Source organism: Strix aluco, chromosome 29 (assembly GCF_031877795.1).
Source record: "Strix aluco isolate bStrAlu1 chromosome 29, bStrAlu1.hap1, whole genome shotgun sequence".
NCBI classification, from domain to species: Eukaryota; Metazoa; Chordata; class Aves; order Strigiformes; family Strigidae; genus Strix; species Strix aluco.
The window spans coordinates 521,726-536,272 of NC_133959.1; the positions used below are offsets into that span (position 1 = coordinate 521,726).

The 14,547-nt window shown below is 50.6% G+C and overlaps 1 protein-coding gene across 5 annotated transcripts in view; it reads left to right on the forward strand.

Annotated features, from left to right (window-relative positions):
- PTBP1 (polypyrimidine tract binding protein 1) overlaps positions 1-11,030 on the forward strand; it is a 31,112-nt gene extending 20,082 nt beyond the window's left edge. For 4 of the 5 annotated variants that reach the window (XM_074808870.1, XM_074808874.1, XM_074808872.1 and 1 more), the window contains 9 exons: positions 736-846; positions 1,233-1,407; positions 1,957-2,034; positions 3,311-3,459; positions 6,135-6,168; positions 6,668-6,760; positions 7,129-7,345; positions 7,589-7,666; positions 8,069-11,030. In XM_074808870.1, coding sequence (XP_074664971.1) covers positions 736-846; positions 1,233-1,407; positions 1,957-2,034; positions 3,311-3,459; positions 6,135-6,168; positions 6,668-6,760; positions 7,129-7,345; positions 7,589-7,666; positions 8,069-8,201 — 1,068 coding nt within the window. In that variant the 3' untranslated portion in view covers positions 8,202-11,030. The remainder of the gene's footprint in view (positions 1-735; positions 847-1,232; positions 1,408-1,956; positions 2,035-3,310; positions 3,460-6,134; positions 6,169-6,667; positions 6,761-7,128; positions 7,346-7,588; positions 7,667-8,068) is intronic. The other variant, XM_074808873.1, reaches the window with a different exon arrangement.
- Positions 11,031-14,547: the final 3,517 nt, after the last annotated feature.

Here is a 14,547-nt window from a genome sequence, read left to right on the forward strand (position 1 = left end):
TGGAGGAGGGGGTAGCAAGGAATAGTGAATTGTATTTGCAGTGTCTGTGTTCTAAGAGCATGTGGGTTTTATCTGTTCTGAACACAGCTGTCAAATTTCTACTTTCTGGAGACACTGATACCTCCGTGAGATTCTTCTGGGTTTTGTCCCAATCTGGCCAGACTTTAAATTCCAGAGATCTGATTACTGGTCCGTTTTAATTGGGTTTCAGTCTGGTACAGTGCAAGGGACAAATATTTATGTTTTCAAGACAGCTCCTCAAGTTCTGTTTAGGGCTTATCAGAAGTAGCTGCTACATGTCCTTGTGTGAGGGTGGGGGAAACCAATAAAGTGTCCAGGGGTTACGTAGGCAGCGGCCTGTTTGGAAAGTTCCCATCTGCTGTGGTTGCTTAACTTAATCTTCGTGTTTGAAATACAAGCTCGAGTGCCTTTCAGCATCCCTGAAATTCTTGGAGAAGTTCCAGTTTGTGAAGGTGTATGTGAATCTTCCTGCGTAAGAATTCATAACAAAACAAAAACTTCCTTAAGGGGGCAGTTCAATTACCCTGATGTTTTTCTAGTCTGATGCCATGGTGCAAGTTAATGCCCATGGTGTAGTTTAAAACCTTAAATTTTTAAGTTGGAAAGCTAACAAGGTGAAAGGGTAACTTTTGCTGTTTCTGCCTCTAATAATGGAGATCAATATGAAATTAATTTACTGGAAATGAGATAAGACATGCAAATATTGTCTTGCAGATTTTTTCCAAATTTGGTACAGTCTTGAAAATAATTACATTCACGAAGAACAACCAATTTCAAGCCCTGTTACAATATGCTGACCCAGTGAGTGCTCAGCATGCCAAACTGGTGAGTAGTATGCTTACAGTGCTAAACACCTGCATTATTTTAACTTTTAGGCTCGCTTTTATTAATCTAGGACCAATGTTAGAAACTAGCATTTTAGAGTACTTTTGGAGTACTGACAGTCTTACGGGAGCGTTGCTGAGGGCTGGGCGGGTGGGAGGGAATCCCCCCCCCCCCCCCCCCCCCCCCCGAGAGCAGCACGGCTGGCTCGGGGGAACATGGAAGGGCACAGGATGAAACGGTGCTTTCTCCACACAAAGCAAGATACTGGTGTGTCTTCAGGTGGAGCACTGGTGCCTGGGATGATGTAACACCCTGTCTGCAGGGATGTATTGTGGGGATCTCAGGATAAATGCATCTTGCATGAAGAATGGTTTGTTTCCTTGCAGTCTCTAGACGGACAGAATATCTACAATGCCTGTTGCACGCTGCGCATAGACTTCTCAAAGCTCACAAGCCTCAATGTAAAATACAATAACGATAAGAGCAGAGATTATACCCGGCCAGACCTACCTTCTGGGGATAACCAGCCCTCTCTCGATCAGACCATGGCAGCTGCTTTTGGTGAGAATGCTTGGAGCGGGAGCAGGGCGAACGTAGCGGATACGGGTGTCAGTTGGGGAAGGGGAGGGGACGTGATCCTGGTGTATTTGGTTTTAGGAAACTTTGGAATACAGTGTGATGAGGAGAACTTGGGAACCACTGAATCGAACTAGCGGGAGCGTCCGGCCGTGCTCCCGCGGGGCCGGGGCTGTGGCGGGTCCCCGGCGCTCTGGCTTGCAGTGCCATCTGCCGTTGTGCCGGCAGCGGGGCTGGGCGCTCACCGGGGGTTGTCACCGGTACTTGATCAACAGTGACAGGAGCTGCTGGCTTGTGTTCTGGTCACCAGCTCCACTCTGATGGCTGCTTCGGAACAGCAGGGTTAGGGCAGGAAGTTTCTGTAATTTCTTGAAGTTCAGTGTTACATTAGAGGCAGTTCTGAATTACTGTTCACGTTTTAGGGTTTAGCTTTCAACCAGATGCTCACGTTGAAGGCCAAATCAAGATGTTCCAGCTAAGTTTAGAGTCTTCTTGCTGTCGGATGTCTTTGTATAATGTGTATGTCTTTCCCAGGTGCCCCAGGAATAATCTCTGCTTCTCCATATGCAGGAGCTGGCTTTCCTCCTACCTTTGCAATTCCTCAGGCTGCAGGTACTGTATTTCGTAAGTTGAAATTTTATATAGGTTTTCTGTTGCCGAAGCATCTTGATGTTTTAAAGCTAAGTAGTGATTAATCTTGTTGGGTTTAGTCATGTAAATTCTAAATGCTGGCACTTAGAGAGGGGAATAGTGTAGAAAGGTGCAGAATCTCAACTGGGAATGCGGGTGTGCAGCTGTAGCACCTCAGGTGAGGGACATCCCAGCAACGAGGGAAATGCGAGTAGCAGCATGGGGGGCACAGTAAAGGCACTAGTTAACTGGAGGAGATCAGATTTTTTCTTTTGAATTTCTTTGTGTGGTTGCAGAGGTTGGGAACTCACTTTCACAGCTGTGAATGTGGTCAAAAGTGAGGAATCTTGTTTTCCTAAATATTTTGGGTAAAGCCAGTAGTTAAACATGAACCCAGTTCCATGCAGTTACAGTTGCACTGTGAAGTTTACAGCTCACTGCAGTAACAGATTATTGCTGCTTACAGAAGTAGCCAAGTGTCTGCAGTTAAAGACTTGTGTTTAGCACCTACAGAACCTCCTCACTGGAGTGCTAGACTAAACAATTTTTGCTTTGTTTTTCATGGCATGCCCAGCTATGTTGACTCTCTTGTAACTTGATGGAATTTCATTGCTTATGACAAACAAGCAGGGGTCAAATGTTTTGTTACTGTCCTGTTGGGGAAATAGGCAGTGCTGCTCTGAGAAGTAATTTCATTTAATCAATTACTAGCAATGGTTTCTCGAGCTCTAAGGCTCTTCCCTTTGGAGGGCTGATGCAGTGAGGTGCCAGCTGTTAACTGTGAGCAACCTAGAAATGCCTATAAGTAAAACTTTAACATTTCTCTGCTCTTGAAGAGATGAGCTGGTGGTAGCACACGTACAGCATCTGGTTGTTCTATGCATGGTTAAGGAATTTTTGGCATGCACTGGTTGGAAAGACCCTTACGAATGCACCGTGTGTGATTCCTTTCCTGCACCAACAGAGCTGAGGCTTTGTGCTGATTCCGCTTCTTGTGAAACGTGCAAAATATTGTAGTCAGCAGGATAGTGCTGAGGCACCTGTTAAGCATCAGGCACTGCAAGAGCAAATCCGATTAGAAATTGTGACATTTCCTGCAGCACCAGAATTGGAGGCTCCTGTTGCTCTTAGAGTCCACGGTCCTGTTGTGAATGATGGCTTGCATGGTACAGGTGTGCAGTTCTCCCTTCTGGTGCAGCAGATACACTAGAGTACGTGCTGTTAATTTCTTTACTGGTTAATATTCTTTAATTTCCAGGCCTGTCAGTTCCCAATGTTCATGGAGCACTAGCTCCTTTGGCTATCCCATCAGCAGCAGCTGCAGCGGCTGCAGCAGGACGGATTGCCATTCCCGGCCTCACTGGGGCAGGGAACTCTGTTCTGCTGGTTAGCAATCTGAATTCTGAGGTTAGTGGAGTCCTAACTTTATTTTTTTCTCCTTCCTGTTACCTCTGCTTTCACTTTCTGAACACAGATTGTGCTGAAACTCATTGAAAGTGAAATCCTACTGTGTCCTAAAGGAAACGGCAAAACTAGAAAAGCAGATGACGTGCTCTGCCTGCTCTAAAACTCCAAGCAGATCAGTACTCTAGTTGCTGAAGGGAAATGAGAAAAGTCCAGCGCAAATTAAAATCTTGCTCTTCTTTGGTTCAAAGCCAAGGATGCTGCCTGCCTGCTCTTGTCCCACAAAGACTACAATGCCTGTCCCTTCCTCCCTCTTATTTGGAGCCTCCCTGCCATTCCCATGGAACAGAGTCACTTGGGTCACAGAATAGCCACATCCATTCTTTCTTTTCCTTAGCATGTTCTAGTTTAATACATTAATTCAGAACTACAGAGAGAGTTCATTCTGACCTTTGCTCTTTCTGTGTAGTGTCTGGACCCCTGCCAGCTTGACCTTGTACCTGTGCAGTATTTCCTCTGCCATGTGCTTGCACATTTTCCCTTTCCAAGATTCCTGGAAGTTTCCCCTTAGCTAAACCCCTTAACAGCTCACAGTTTACATTTTCAATTCCACTGAACTTAGTGAGTTGAAATATTTGGGTTTCTTTAAAAAATAAAGTAATATTTGAACAAAAATTTTCTTTAATGAAAGAGCATCATAAGAGGATTTCATATGGGTCTCTTGGATTTTTCTGCAGTCAGCTTTTTGGCTCTTTGTTGGATTGAAAGTGTAGAATCTAGTGTGTGCAGTAGAGTATGATGAGTCTCTGCTGAAAAACACTTTAACTGGTGGGGACAGCACACAAGTTAATACTACTTTGCAAAGCTATAAAACTTACAGTGATGTCAGAGTAACCACAAAACCTCTTTTGCATCAAAGGGGAAGCCTGGATGTGATGAATGATCAAAACGTTTAACTCTTGATGAGACGAACCAATTGAATCAGTGTCCCAGACTACTCTTTTATCTGTCATTACTGTTTTCTCCAGGGCATGAAATAATAGCAGGGACTGACACAGCTTGGGTTTGGATGAGTTGCTCTTTCTGCCTAGGAACTCCTCTGCCATTCCAGGAGCTGTCGTCTCTGGCTTGCTCCCATGACCTGCCCTTCAAACAAAAGGCTTAACCGGGAGGTGCTGCCGTCACGGTTCTGGAGCAGTGCGGTGCCATCACGCCTGTTTCTTGGGATGGTGTCGCACTGTCTGGGCGGTGGTGGCAGGACCAAGGGCTGTGCTGTACCTCTGTTTAATTTTCAGGTGTTCACGGCTCTGAGCAGTCTGAACGGTGTGCACAGTTCTTGTTTAAGTAGGAGCAAGCAGTTATTTCATGCCTTGTATTTTTGATGAGCTCTTCACTATCCATCCAGCTTATCTTTGGGCTGGAGAGACTTTGATACTTGTACTGAAGCTGTGAACTAACAGACCTGAAACTTTTTCCATTTGCCTGTATAATCAGTGTTGTAGAAACTTACCTGTGCCACAACCAGTTAGTTAAGAGACAGTATTTCTCTGAGTGACTACTCTGCCGTGGTGTGTAAGTGGGTTTTGTTTTTTTCTGGATCAGAATCATGGAAACTGAAATTGCTCCATTTTCCCTTTCCACGACGAGTGGAAGAAGTCTGCGTGTCTCGGCTTGGGTTGGGCTGCAGACTCCTCCCTGCGTGCCCACTTGGCGTCGCTGGGAGCAGAGGTGCTTTTCCCGCTTTCCTGGCGGAGTAACTGCAGGTTGGGGTTTTCACACGGTGAGGTCAAGGCACGGAGATGGAGGGGAATAGACCTCTCTTCAGATGGGCTACCCCCTTCCCCTGGGGCAGGCGCCTCCAGCAGGCGTTGGGGGTGTTGTGGCGCTACGGCCGCTCCCCCGGTAATCGTTGGCTCTAAAGGCGGCGGCTGTTGTCTCGGGGACCCGCCGTGCTCCCTGCAGCTCAGCGCTGCCGTCCGCGCTGCTGCCTCTGCTCGGGGCCCGAAGGCAGCACACGCAGCCCTGCGTGGCTGGAGCCAGGAAATCATTTCCTCAAAGAAATTCTTGTAATCGGAGAAAATTTTTGTAGTCAAACCCCAGGGAGCACCGTTGCGGTTGAGTTCAGTGTTACAGCCCACAGAAGTCACTCTGGTGTGATACTGTCTCTTACTTCTTTGTATATCTTAAGTAAAAATGCCTTTTCTTTATCATTGTGTTCCACTAGGTAAAACCTATTAACTGTTTCTGTAAACAAGTTATTGTATGTAGAATTCTATAAATCTGACTGATGGAACACTACATATTTCCTTATGTATTTACTGACCTGTGTTTTTTGCTACTTTTTTCTTTTCTCCCCATCCCTGAATTTTTTTTCTTCCCCTGATCCGGAATTTCTTTGCCAACTGACTGCACGGTACTTCTGCTTCCTGTTGTTGCTTGAAACAAAAAATAAAAACATTCCCCTTCCAAAAAAAAAAAAAAAACCCTGCTCTTCGGAAACCAACCTGCCCTTCAATATTAACCATCTTGAAAACTTCATCATCCATCAACCAATTTCGCCATTTCCTGCGGGGACTCTGCCCTTCCTCGTTGTGGACGATTTGTGCAACCTCGCTCTCCCCTTCGATTCCTTACCTCTTCCCTGTCCCTCCGCTGCCTTGCTCTGCTGTTCTCTAAAGAGAGTTACACCCCAATGCCTCTTTATTCTTTTCGGTATGTTATTATTCACACTTTTTATTACCTTGTTTTTCATTTATTTGAGATTACTTTTTTGATACTTCAAAAATGTACAGTTTGCAGTTTGCCATTTTTTGAATGCATAATTTCATTTTTACATTGTTTACTTAGTTTGCTATTTAATTTAGTTTGCCTTTATTTTATGTTCAGTTATGCATGGTTTATTGCTTTGCATGTCTTTTATAAGAGTTTTAAATTGTGATAGCATGCTAAATTGTCCAGTCTTCTGGCAGTAAGATTTTTTTGCTTTTTGCTGAAACCCAGTGTCTTTTCTTTAATGTATTGTTCCATTATTATTCTGCTATATAAGAATTTTCCTTAATTAGAGCAGAATAAGTAACCATGGTTGGAATGAGATCAGTTCTGGTTGTGAATGAATGTTTTTGCTGTTGGATTGATTAGCTAGTGTTAAGTTGAATGAGACTTCGTTTGTTTTCCCCTACCTAAGACTGTTCTTGTTTCCTCACTTTTGAAGGAGTCTATGGTGATGTGCAGAGGGTGAAGATTTTATTTAAAAAGAGAGAGAATGCCCTAGTTCAGATGGCTGATGGAAACCAGGCCCAGCTTGGTAAGCAAGCTCAAAAGTATCAGACTGGTAGCATTAAGAGACCTAACGGGTAATTAAAGCTTTAATATCGGTACTTTCTTCTCTTCCAAAAAAAGACCCAAAACCTGAATGTGTCTGTGCACGTAATTGTTTGCCTGTGTGTAGTGTGGGTTTGGGGGCAGCTCTGGAGAAGGAGCGGCTCGTTTTGTGAGAGAATCTGGAGGGAGAACAGCGTAAACGCTCTGTGAGGCGGAGTGACGGTGTCCTGCCTTCCCGGAGGGGGTGGTGTCTGCGCAGGGAAGAACTGAGGGAAAACGTAGCTTCGGTTTGAACGTCTGAACCGAGGTGTGAAGTAGCCCCGCAGTCAGCGCTGTCTCTGACCCTCGCAGGCATGAGCCATTTGAATGGCCAGAAGCTTCACGGGAAGCCGATCCGTATAACGTTGTCCAAGCATCAGACAGTGCAGCTTCCCCGCGAGGAACAGGAGGAGCAGGGGCTGACTAAGGACTATGGAAATTCTCCTCTACATCGCTTCAAGAAACCAGGCTCCAAAAATTTCCAAAACATCTTTCCCCCTTCTGCCACTCTTCATCTGTCCAATATTCCGTAAGTATCTGCGGGGAGAGTTCCCGTGTGGCCGAGCAGACAATGTCTGCAGACCTGGTGTGAGGGTAGATAGGGTCAGCGCTTTGCTGCCAGCAGGAGGAAGGCTTGCCGTCTTCCTGTCGTTCTCAGCCTTTCCAGTCCGAGAAGCTACTGGTAGAGAATTTAGAAAAGACTGAGGATTGGTTTTTAGAGATCAATGTAGTCTGTCAATGTACCTTTGACCTGAAAAACTGTTTGTTTCAGACCTTCAATAAATGAAGACGACCTTAAGATGTTATTTTCAACCAATGGTGGGATGGTCAAAGGATTCAAATTCTTCCAGTAAGTGTTTTTTCTTACGTCCTGTCCTTACACTGGGCTTTTCAGTATGAGAAGGGCAGAAGCACGTAGTTCTGATGGAATTCCAGCTCGGGCTCAGTGAAAGGTGAGCAGAATCATCACTAATACAGTATTTGACTCTGGAATGAGGAATTCCTGAGTAACCCTGGATTGAGCACATGGCCAGCATGAGTTGAAGAGACCTGAGGTAGCTGAGTGCGGAGTTTGGATGCGCGTGTTTATCGTATAGATGTACTCTTCCCTACGAGGAGAAGGTACACTGCAGTCACCCGGGTAGTTAATTTTCTGCTGCCTTGTCGAGTGCTGGATAAGAAAACTTGCGCGGAGCTGGGGGGACTCTGCCTGTGGTGGTACTGAGTGTGACTTCAACTTCTGTCTTGACAGGAAGGACCGTAAGATGGCTCTGATCCAGATGAGCTCTGTGGAAGAAGCCATTCAATCACTCATTGACCTCCATAATCATGACCTGGGTGAGAATCATCACCTGCGTGTGTCCTTCTCGAAGTCCACCATTTAAAGCTTTGGAAGGCGTGAGACAAAATGGACTTGACTTAAAACCTCTTGTGTTCAGCCTTGGCTATAAAAGGCTGAACACTAGGGTTTCAACTTCCATCATTCCAGAAAAAAAGCCACTTTAAAAATGCAGCTGAAGTGACCTTAAAAGACCAGAGATTTTATTTTTTTAAAGAGAAATCAGTTTACCGGTTTTTAGAAAAAAAAAAAAATTAAAATCTAATTCATATTGCTAACCTTGCGGTGATGGGTAACAATCTTGACTGTTCAAATAAAAATCACAAGTTAAAGTTTACACTTTGGAACCTGCTCTGGGAAATTCCCCTCCCTTCCTGCTCCTCCCCCCCGAAAAGCAGATCCTAACAAGTTTTATCAGGTTTCACACTGATGCCTTTTTTATTTTCTTTACCCATCCATGCCTTGAAAGACCTAAAACCACTGTGTAAATTCACTTTAGCGCCTTTGAGTCAGGATTTTGCAAAATGCATGGTGTATAGGAGCTCCCAACTCACCCAGCACAAAAATAAGTCGCATTGATCCTCCCTTAACTGTGCATCTGCTGTCCTGTGCCTTAAACCTTTTATGTCTTTGGGGGAAACATCGGAACTGCAGGGAGTGGATTGGGAGAGTTGAGGGGAAGGAGCGAGCTCCGGCTTGCTGGATCGGCTGGTAGCGAAGGACGAGTGAAGCTGGCAAAGTGGATAAAGAAAATATTGGGCTTTGACTCTTCAGGCAGTTGTATCCCACTGTCTGTGAAATGTCGCAATCTGCAAAGTATCATGTGTCTTCATGCCACTTCCCAGTGTGCTTGTGGTTTCTTGCCATCTGCAAACTGTCAAGCGGGAGTTACTTAAGATCCTTTGTCCGTAATGTTCAGACCAAGCAGAGGGGTCTGGGTGGGGAAGCGTTCCCGAGACCAAATCACATTCCGTTGTCAATAGCAAGTCAACAGGCTCTGCCCTTCGCAAGAGCATTGATCAAGAGACAAAATTAACCACTGTTGGACACTTGTGAAGACGAATCATTAAGAGTTTGTCGAAATTGTGTGTGTATATATATATATATCTCTAAATACTCGGCTAGGATTTGAAGAATTATTGGATATCCCACGTTTAGAAAGGTGTTCACGTGAGTCACCTTCGTGCCCCTGATTTGAGATTAACAAGACCAGTGTAGCTCTGCCATCATTCTTATAGCATGTCTTCAGCATTTGAGCTTTTTGATTTAATTCTTGTATTATACTTTTTGATGCCGTTGCTGTCATCTGTGCCTAGCAATATTTCCAGTTGACCAAATATTCTAATCTCTTTATATGCAAAAGAAATAGTTTAAGTACCTTTTTATAGAATGATAAGATGGTATAAACGTAATCTAAATTTACTCCTTTGTGGTATTACCCTTGTATACTGTACTTTCTTTTTTTTTTTTTTTGTAATTGAAACTGTAGGGCAGGAATTTAGTTACCAGGCTGAGGTCATGACTGAGGATGAGCGATGTAACGGAACTGATAAAACAGTGAAGCAAAGCAAAGTGTCTGAGGTAACGAGCACAAAGAGCTTGTGAGTTGAAGTGAAAGGACCCAGGCTAAAGTTTTCACCTTTTTAACCTATAAGCCCAGATCTTTTAAGTTACAGGAAGGGAATTTATTAAATAACGTAGAATGCAGCAGATCGGTTTTTCCCCGTGATACAACCATTTATTTTTTTTCTGGCTTACAACTCTTTCCTGGGCCATTCTGCCTTCTGTTTTGTGTAATCCGATGTTGCCTTACATTTCCCTCTAACCTGCAACCTGTTCGGATGCAAAATAACAAGAATCTTGTACTTTTTTTCAGGGTTTTTCTGCAAATTGTGGACCAAAGTTTGTTTTTTAATTGTCTTAGTGTTGCAAGTTACGATTTCCTTGCTTAGTGTGGGAGCTCTTGACTTGCCTAGCACTGAGTGTTCGGAAAAGTCTTAACTTTTCTTAGTTCCTCCCTGAACTCTTGAGGGTGTGAATTATGCTGGAGAAGCGCGTGAGGTCTGAGTGAGGGTTCAGCTTGGGTTGCTGGCAGGAGATGGGGGACCCGTGTCTGCCTCGGGCTTCGGTTTGTGGCCCGGGGGTGCGGAACCATCTCCCGGGAGCTGAGCTCGGGTGTGACCCGCCTCGCTGGGAAGCGCCGCGTTTCCCGGCCGGGTCCCGCGCTCAGGAGGGCGAGTTCGGTGTCAGCTGGAGGTAGTTGGCTCCTGTCCCTCCCCCAGTGACAAACCCGCTCCTCCTGCCGCGGGAGCGAGCGCCTGCCCTTGGCCTTGAGGGCGGCCTCGCCCGGACGCCGGGCAGGGGCTCACCGGAGCGAAACCTGCCTGGTGGCCGTGGACACTGATCTGGTAGCCCCCGGGCTGGGTGTGTTCCGCAAAACTCGAGCAAATTAATTGAGGTAACCCCGGAACCCAGGCAATTGTGGGTTTTTCCTTTGGATCCCTGTGTTTGCATGTAAAGAATGTGAGTAACAAAAGGGTGTACATATTTATAATTTTTTTATACCTGTTGTAAGACATGAGGGGGCAGCAAAACCCAGTTTTTTATGGTGAACAGATGTATTGTATATTTTGATAACAGCTATTACAGGTTCAGTATTGTGGAAGGTGGGGTGGGGAGGGTAAGCATACACAACATCAGAATTCCATTGCCTCTTTCAAAGAATGTTTGTAATGCAAAAAGAAATGAAATTAAAACTATTTTATAACAACCTTTGTACCTTTCTGTAGCTCCATTATTTACTGTTCAGATTGTAGAAAGCAGTTATTGGCCAGTCTGTACTTGTGCTTTCAATAAATTTCTTCTGTATTCTTCGCTTCTGATTTTCCTATCTTTTTATTGTGCCTATTTTGCTTCTGATTTTTCCTTCTAATGTAATTTCAGCTGCCTCATTTTATGTAACTTTGACTCTTCCCATACCTCTGGGCTGGCAGAGTGTTTGTCCCGTCGGCGTCTGTGCGCTGCGGGGGCCCCGCTCCCCACGCTGCGAGGTAGGAGGTGGTCGGGCCCTCGTGTCGCTCTGCCTTTGTCACCCTCCAACACCTTTTATTTTTTTTTTTTATTTCATGTTCCTAAACTTTCCATATATTCCAGCTAATATCCATGGAATAACCCACTTTCAAGTCCAACATGTAATACTCTCTGTGGTTTCGTGCTGTAGACGTGCCAGGGCTGGAGCGCCGCAGTGCCCGGGGGCTCCTGAGGGTGATCCCGGCCCTGGGGGTGACTCTGCAGGGTCCCCCGGGGGCGAGCGGGGCATTTTCCCTGCGGGGGTTTGGGCTTCTCACCTGCGAGCTCAACTCAGTTAAAACTGCTCCGCAAAACGAACGTTCCCTGGTGTGGACCCGCAGATCCCAGAGCGCCCCCAGATACGCCGGGGTGTCGGATCGGGCACTGCCCGAGTGGGGCTGCTGCTCCTGCGGGGAGGGGGAAAGGCGCTGGGGGCCCCTCTGGGGGGAGGGACGGGCCCCTCGCTGCCCCCACGGGGACACAGGGACTGGGCTGGGCTGGCCTGGGGCCCAGCGGCGCGAGCCACCAGCTCATTCCGGAGGCGTCTGGGCGCAGCCTTCGGCCTCCAGGGTGACGCAGCGGGGTCCCGCGGGCTCTCGGCCCTCTGAAAGAGATCTCTGTTCTTCCGTGAGAGCGCGATGGGATTTGGAACAGCTGCCTCTTCCCTCGCCCGTCTCCGCTCGTCTGGAGGCGCTGGGGGGCTGCACCCACCGCCGCCCCCCAGGATGGGCGAGTTCATTATCCTGTTCGCTCCGGTGGTGACGAGGTGTGTCCCCACCCCCAGCGCCCAGCCAGCACCCGCTGCCCCCCTTGGCTGGGAAGGTGCTGGTCAAGGCCGGGAAGGTTGTGGCAGCCTGACCTTGGGGAAGGGTGAGCGCCACCCCCACCCCAGCCCCCCCGGGCAGCTCCGGGGGGTTCATGGAAGCGGGGGGAAGCTCCAGGGACTCATTTCCCATTTCTTTCTCCTTCCGCCGAAGCGCTGGTGCCGGTGGAAGGCGTGAGGCCGGCAGCGTGGGATCCCCGTGCCCCCGCCCCTGTCCCTCTTGGACAAGTAATGAATTGCTAATTAGCTGCCTGGCGCAGTAATTATGGCCTCCCCGCTTTGCTGCCGGCAAAGCAAATATCGATCGTGGGGCTGGTGCACGTGATGGGCTGCGTCGCCATGGAAACGGTGGCAGCTGCCTGCTGGGAGGATGGATCCTGCCCTGTCCCTGCCCGTGGCACAAACCCGCGTGGGGCGTTTCGGGGGGGGGGGGGGGGGGGGGGGGGCGGCACCGCTCGGACCCCGCCGCTGCCGACACCAGACCGGGCCGGTCCCAACCCGCCGCCTCCCCCCGGGGGAGCTGGGACCCGCGCTGGTGCGTCCCCTCCCTTCTCGGGTCCTCTGGCACCCCGGGAGCAATTAGCAGCTGGCGGTTGGTTAATGAGGGGGACTCCGCCCCTCGCCTCCTCCCTCCCTGCAGCCAGAGGGGGTCAGAGCGGGTACCCCTGGCTGGGGGGGCAAATAAAGCAGAGGGGGGGAGTGGGAGCTGGGCTGAGCCCTTTGTCACCAAGTTGGGCCCTTCTGGTTCAGAGCCGGGGGGTCACGGGGACGCACCTGGGGGCTCCTGGCAGAGGGTGGCCCAGGCGAAAAGGGGGGGTCACCGCTCCCCAGCCCCCCGCTGCCCCGGGGCAGGGTCCTGGCTGAAGCCCGTGCCCGGGGAGCTGGGCTCAGGCCCCTCGGCCTTCCCCTGCCCGTCCCTGCCTGCCCGTCCCTGCCCTCCCAGGGGTCGCGAGCATTGGCACCTCAGGGCCGCGGGGCCGGGGTGCTCTCACAGAGCCCCCACTGCAGCTTCAGCCGGGCCCCTGCCCGTGGCAGTGGGGGGTGAGAGGGGGTCCGGGACCCCCCTGGGACCCGGCCTCCGGCCCCTCCTGCCTGTGGCCGAGGGTGGGGTTCGGGGGGAGGAGGATGAGGATGAGGATGCTCCTGGTCCCTCCCAGGCCCGTGGGACCCCAAGCGATGCAGCAGCGGGTGCCGGGGGTGCTGCCCGGGGGGGGCTGGGGGTGCAGGGCTGGCAGTTGCCATGGAAACCGCTGAGTCCGAGGCAGCGGGAAGCGGCGTGTGACACCATCGCTCACCGCAACGAGCCGTGAGAGCGGCGGCGGCGGCGGCCTGGAGCTGGGGGGATGTGAGCCCCCCGCATCCCCCCCCAGGGGCAGCCGGAACACGGTGTCTGGCTCCCGCCAGCGCCTCCGTCTCCCCGGGTCACCCCCGCCAAGGCTGGATGCAGCACCGTGGCCCCCGCGCTGCTGCCAGGCGCGTTGGACCCCCCCAACCCATTAACCGGGCAGATGCCACCCAGGGGTGCCCCCGCCGCAGCCCCCCACGCCCCGAGCTGCTGCCAGCAATTGTCTCGCTAATCCCCGGGTGGCTTTTCCAGCGCCCGCTCGGGGTTATGCCGGATAATCCATATGTTTGCAAGGCGGAGGCTCCGGGATATCCGCTGCTAATCCAATTGCGGCGCCAGTTTGGTGCCCCCGGCGCATCGCCCTGTGCCTGGGGGGACGTGGGACGGTTCCGCGGGGCAAAACCAGCCCCGGCTCCGTGGTGCTCTGGGGCTGCTGGAAACCAGGACGGCCTTGGGGCTGCTCCAGCCCCTGCGCTGCGGACACTGGGCAAGCTGGGGCGTGGGGCTGCTAGCCCAGCTGCCAGCGTGCCCTGGCCAGCCGCCCCTCGGAGCCTCTGCCCGCCACAAGAGCAGCGTGGCAGCGTCCCGGCTCTGCTCCCTCCTGCTTCGGTCGCTTTTCCACCTCTTCTGCCCGACGCTGTCCCCGCTCCCCCGGCTGTCCCCGGCCCCGGGGTTCTTTACAAGCCACCGCAGGTGGGAGCAGATGCTCGGTCACGCCAGGGTCGGGTCACACGGGGTTTCGCCACCACCCTACGGGGACGGGTCTGGGGGAGGCGGCAGCACGGGGGGACCCCGAACGAGGTCTCCGAGTGTTGGCACCGGCCCCTGCCCTTGGGTGGGCATCCTCGCCCCTGGCCACAGCGCTGTTCTTGCAGAAGGACAAAGCACCAGCCGGGGGTCACCGGGCCCCGTGGCTGCGCCGCTGCTGGTGGTGGCACACACTTGCCCAGCGCGGTGCCGGATCCTGCGTTGCCACGGCAACACGGTGGGAAACTGCAGCGAGAGGGTCTCAGGGCGCTGGGCCCCTCGTCCCCGGGGCTTAACACGGCCCATGGAGGGGGGAGAAGGATCCCAAGCCCATTTTTGAGGGGTGGGGGCCCCGGGCGACCGTTTCTCCCCAGGAAGGGGGGGGGGGTCACACCCTGCGTTAGCAGC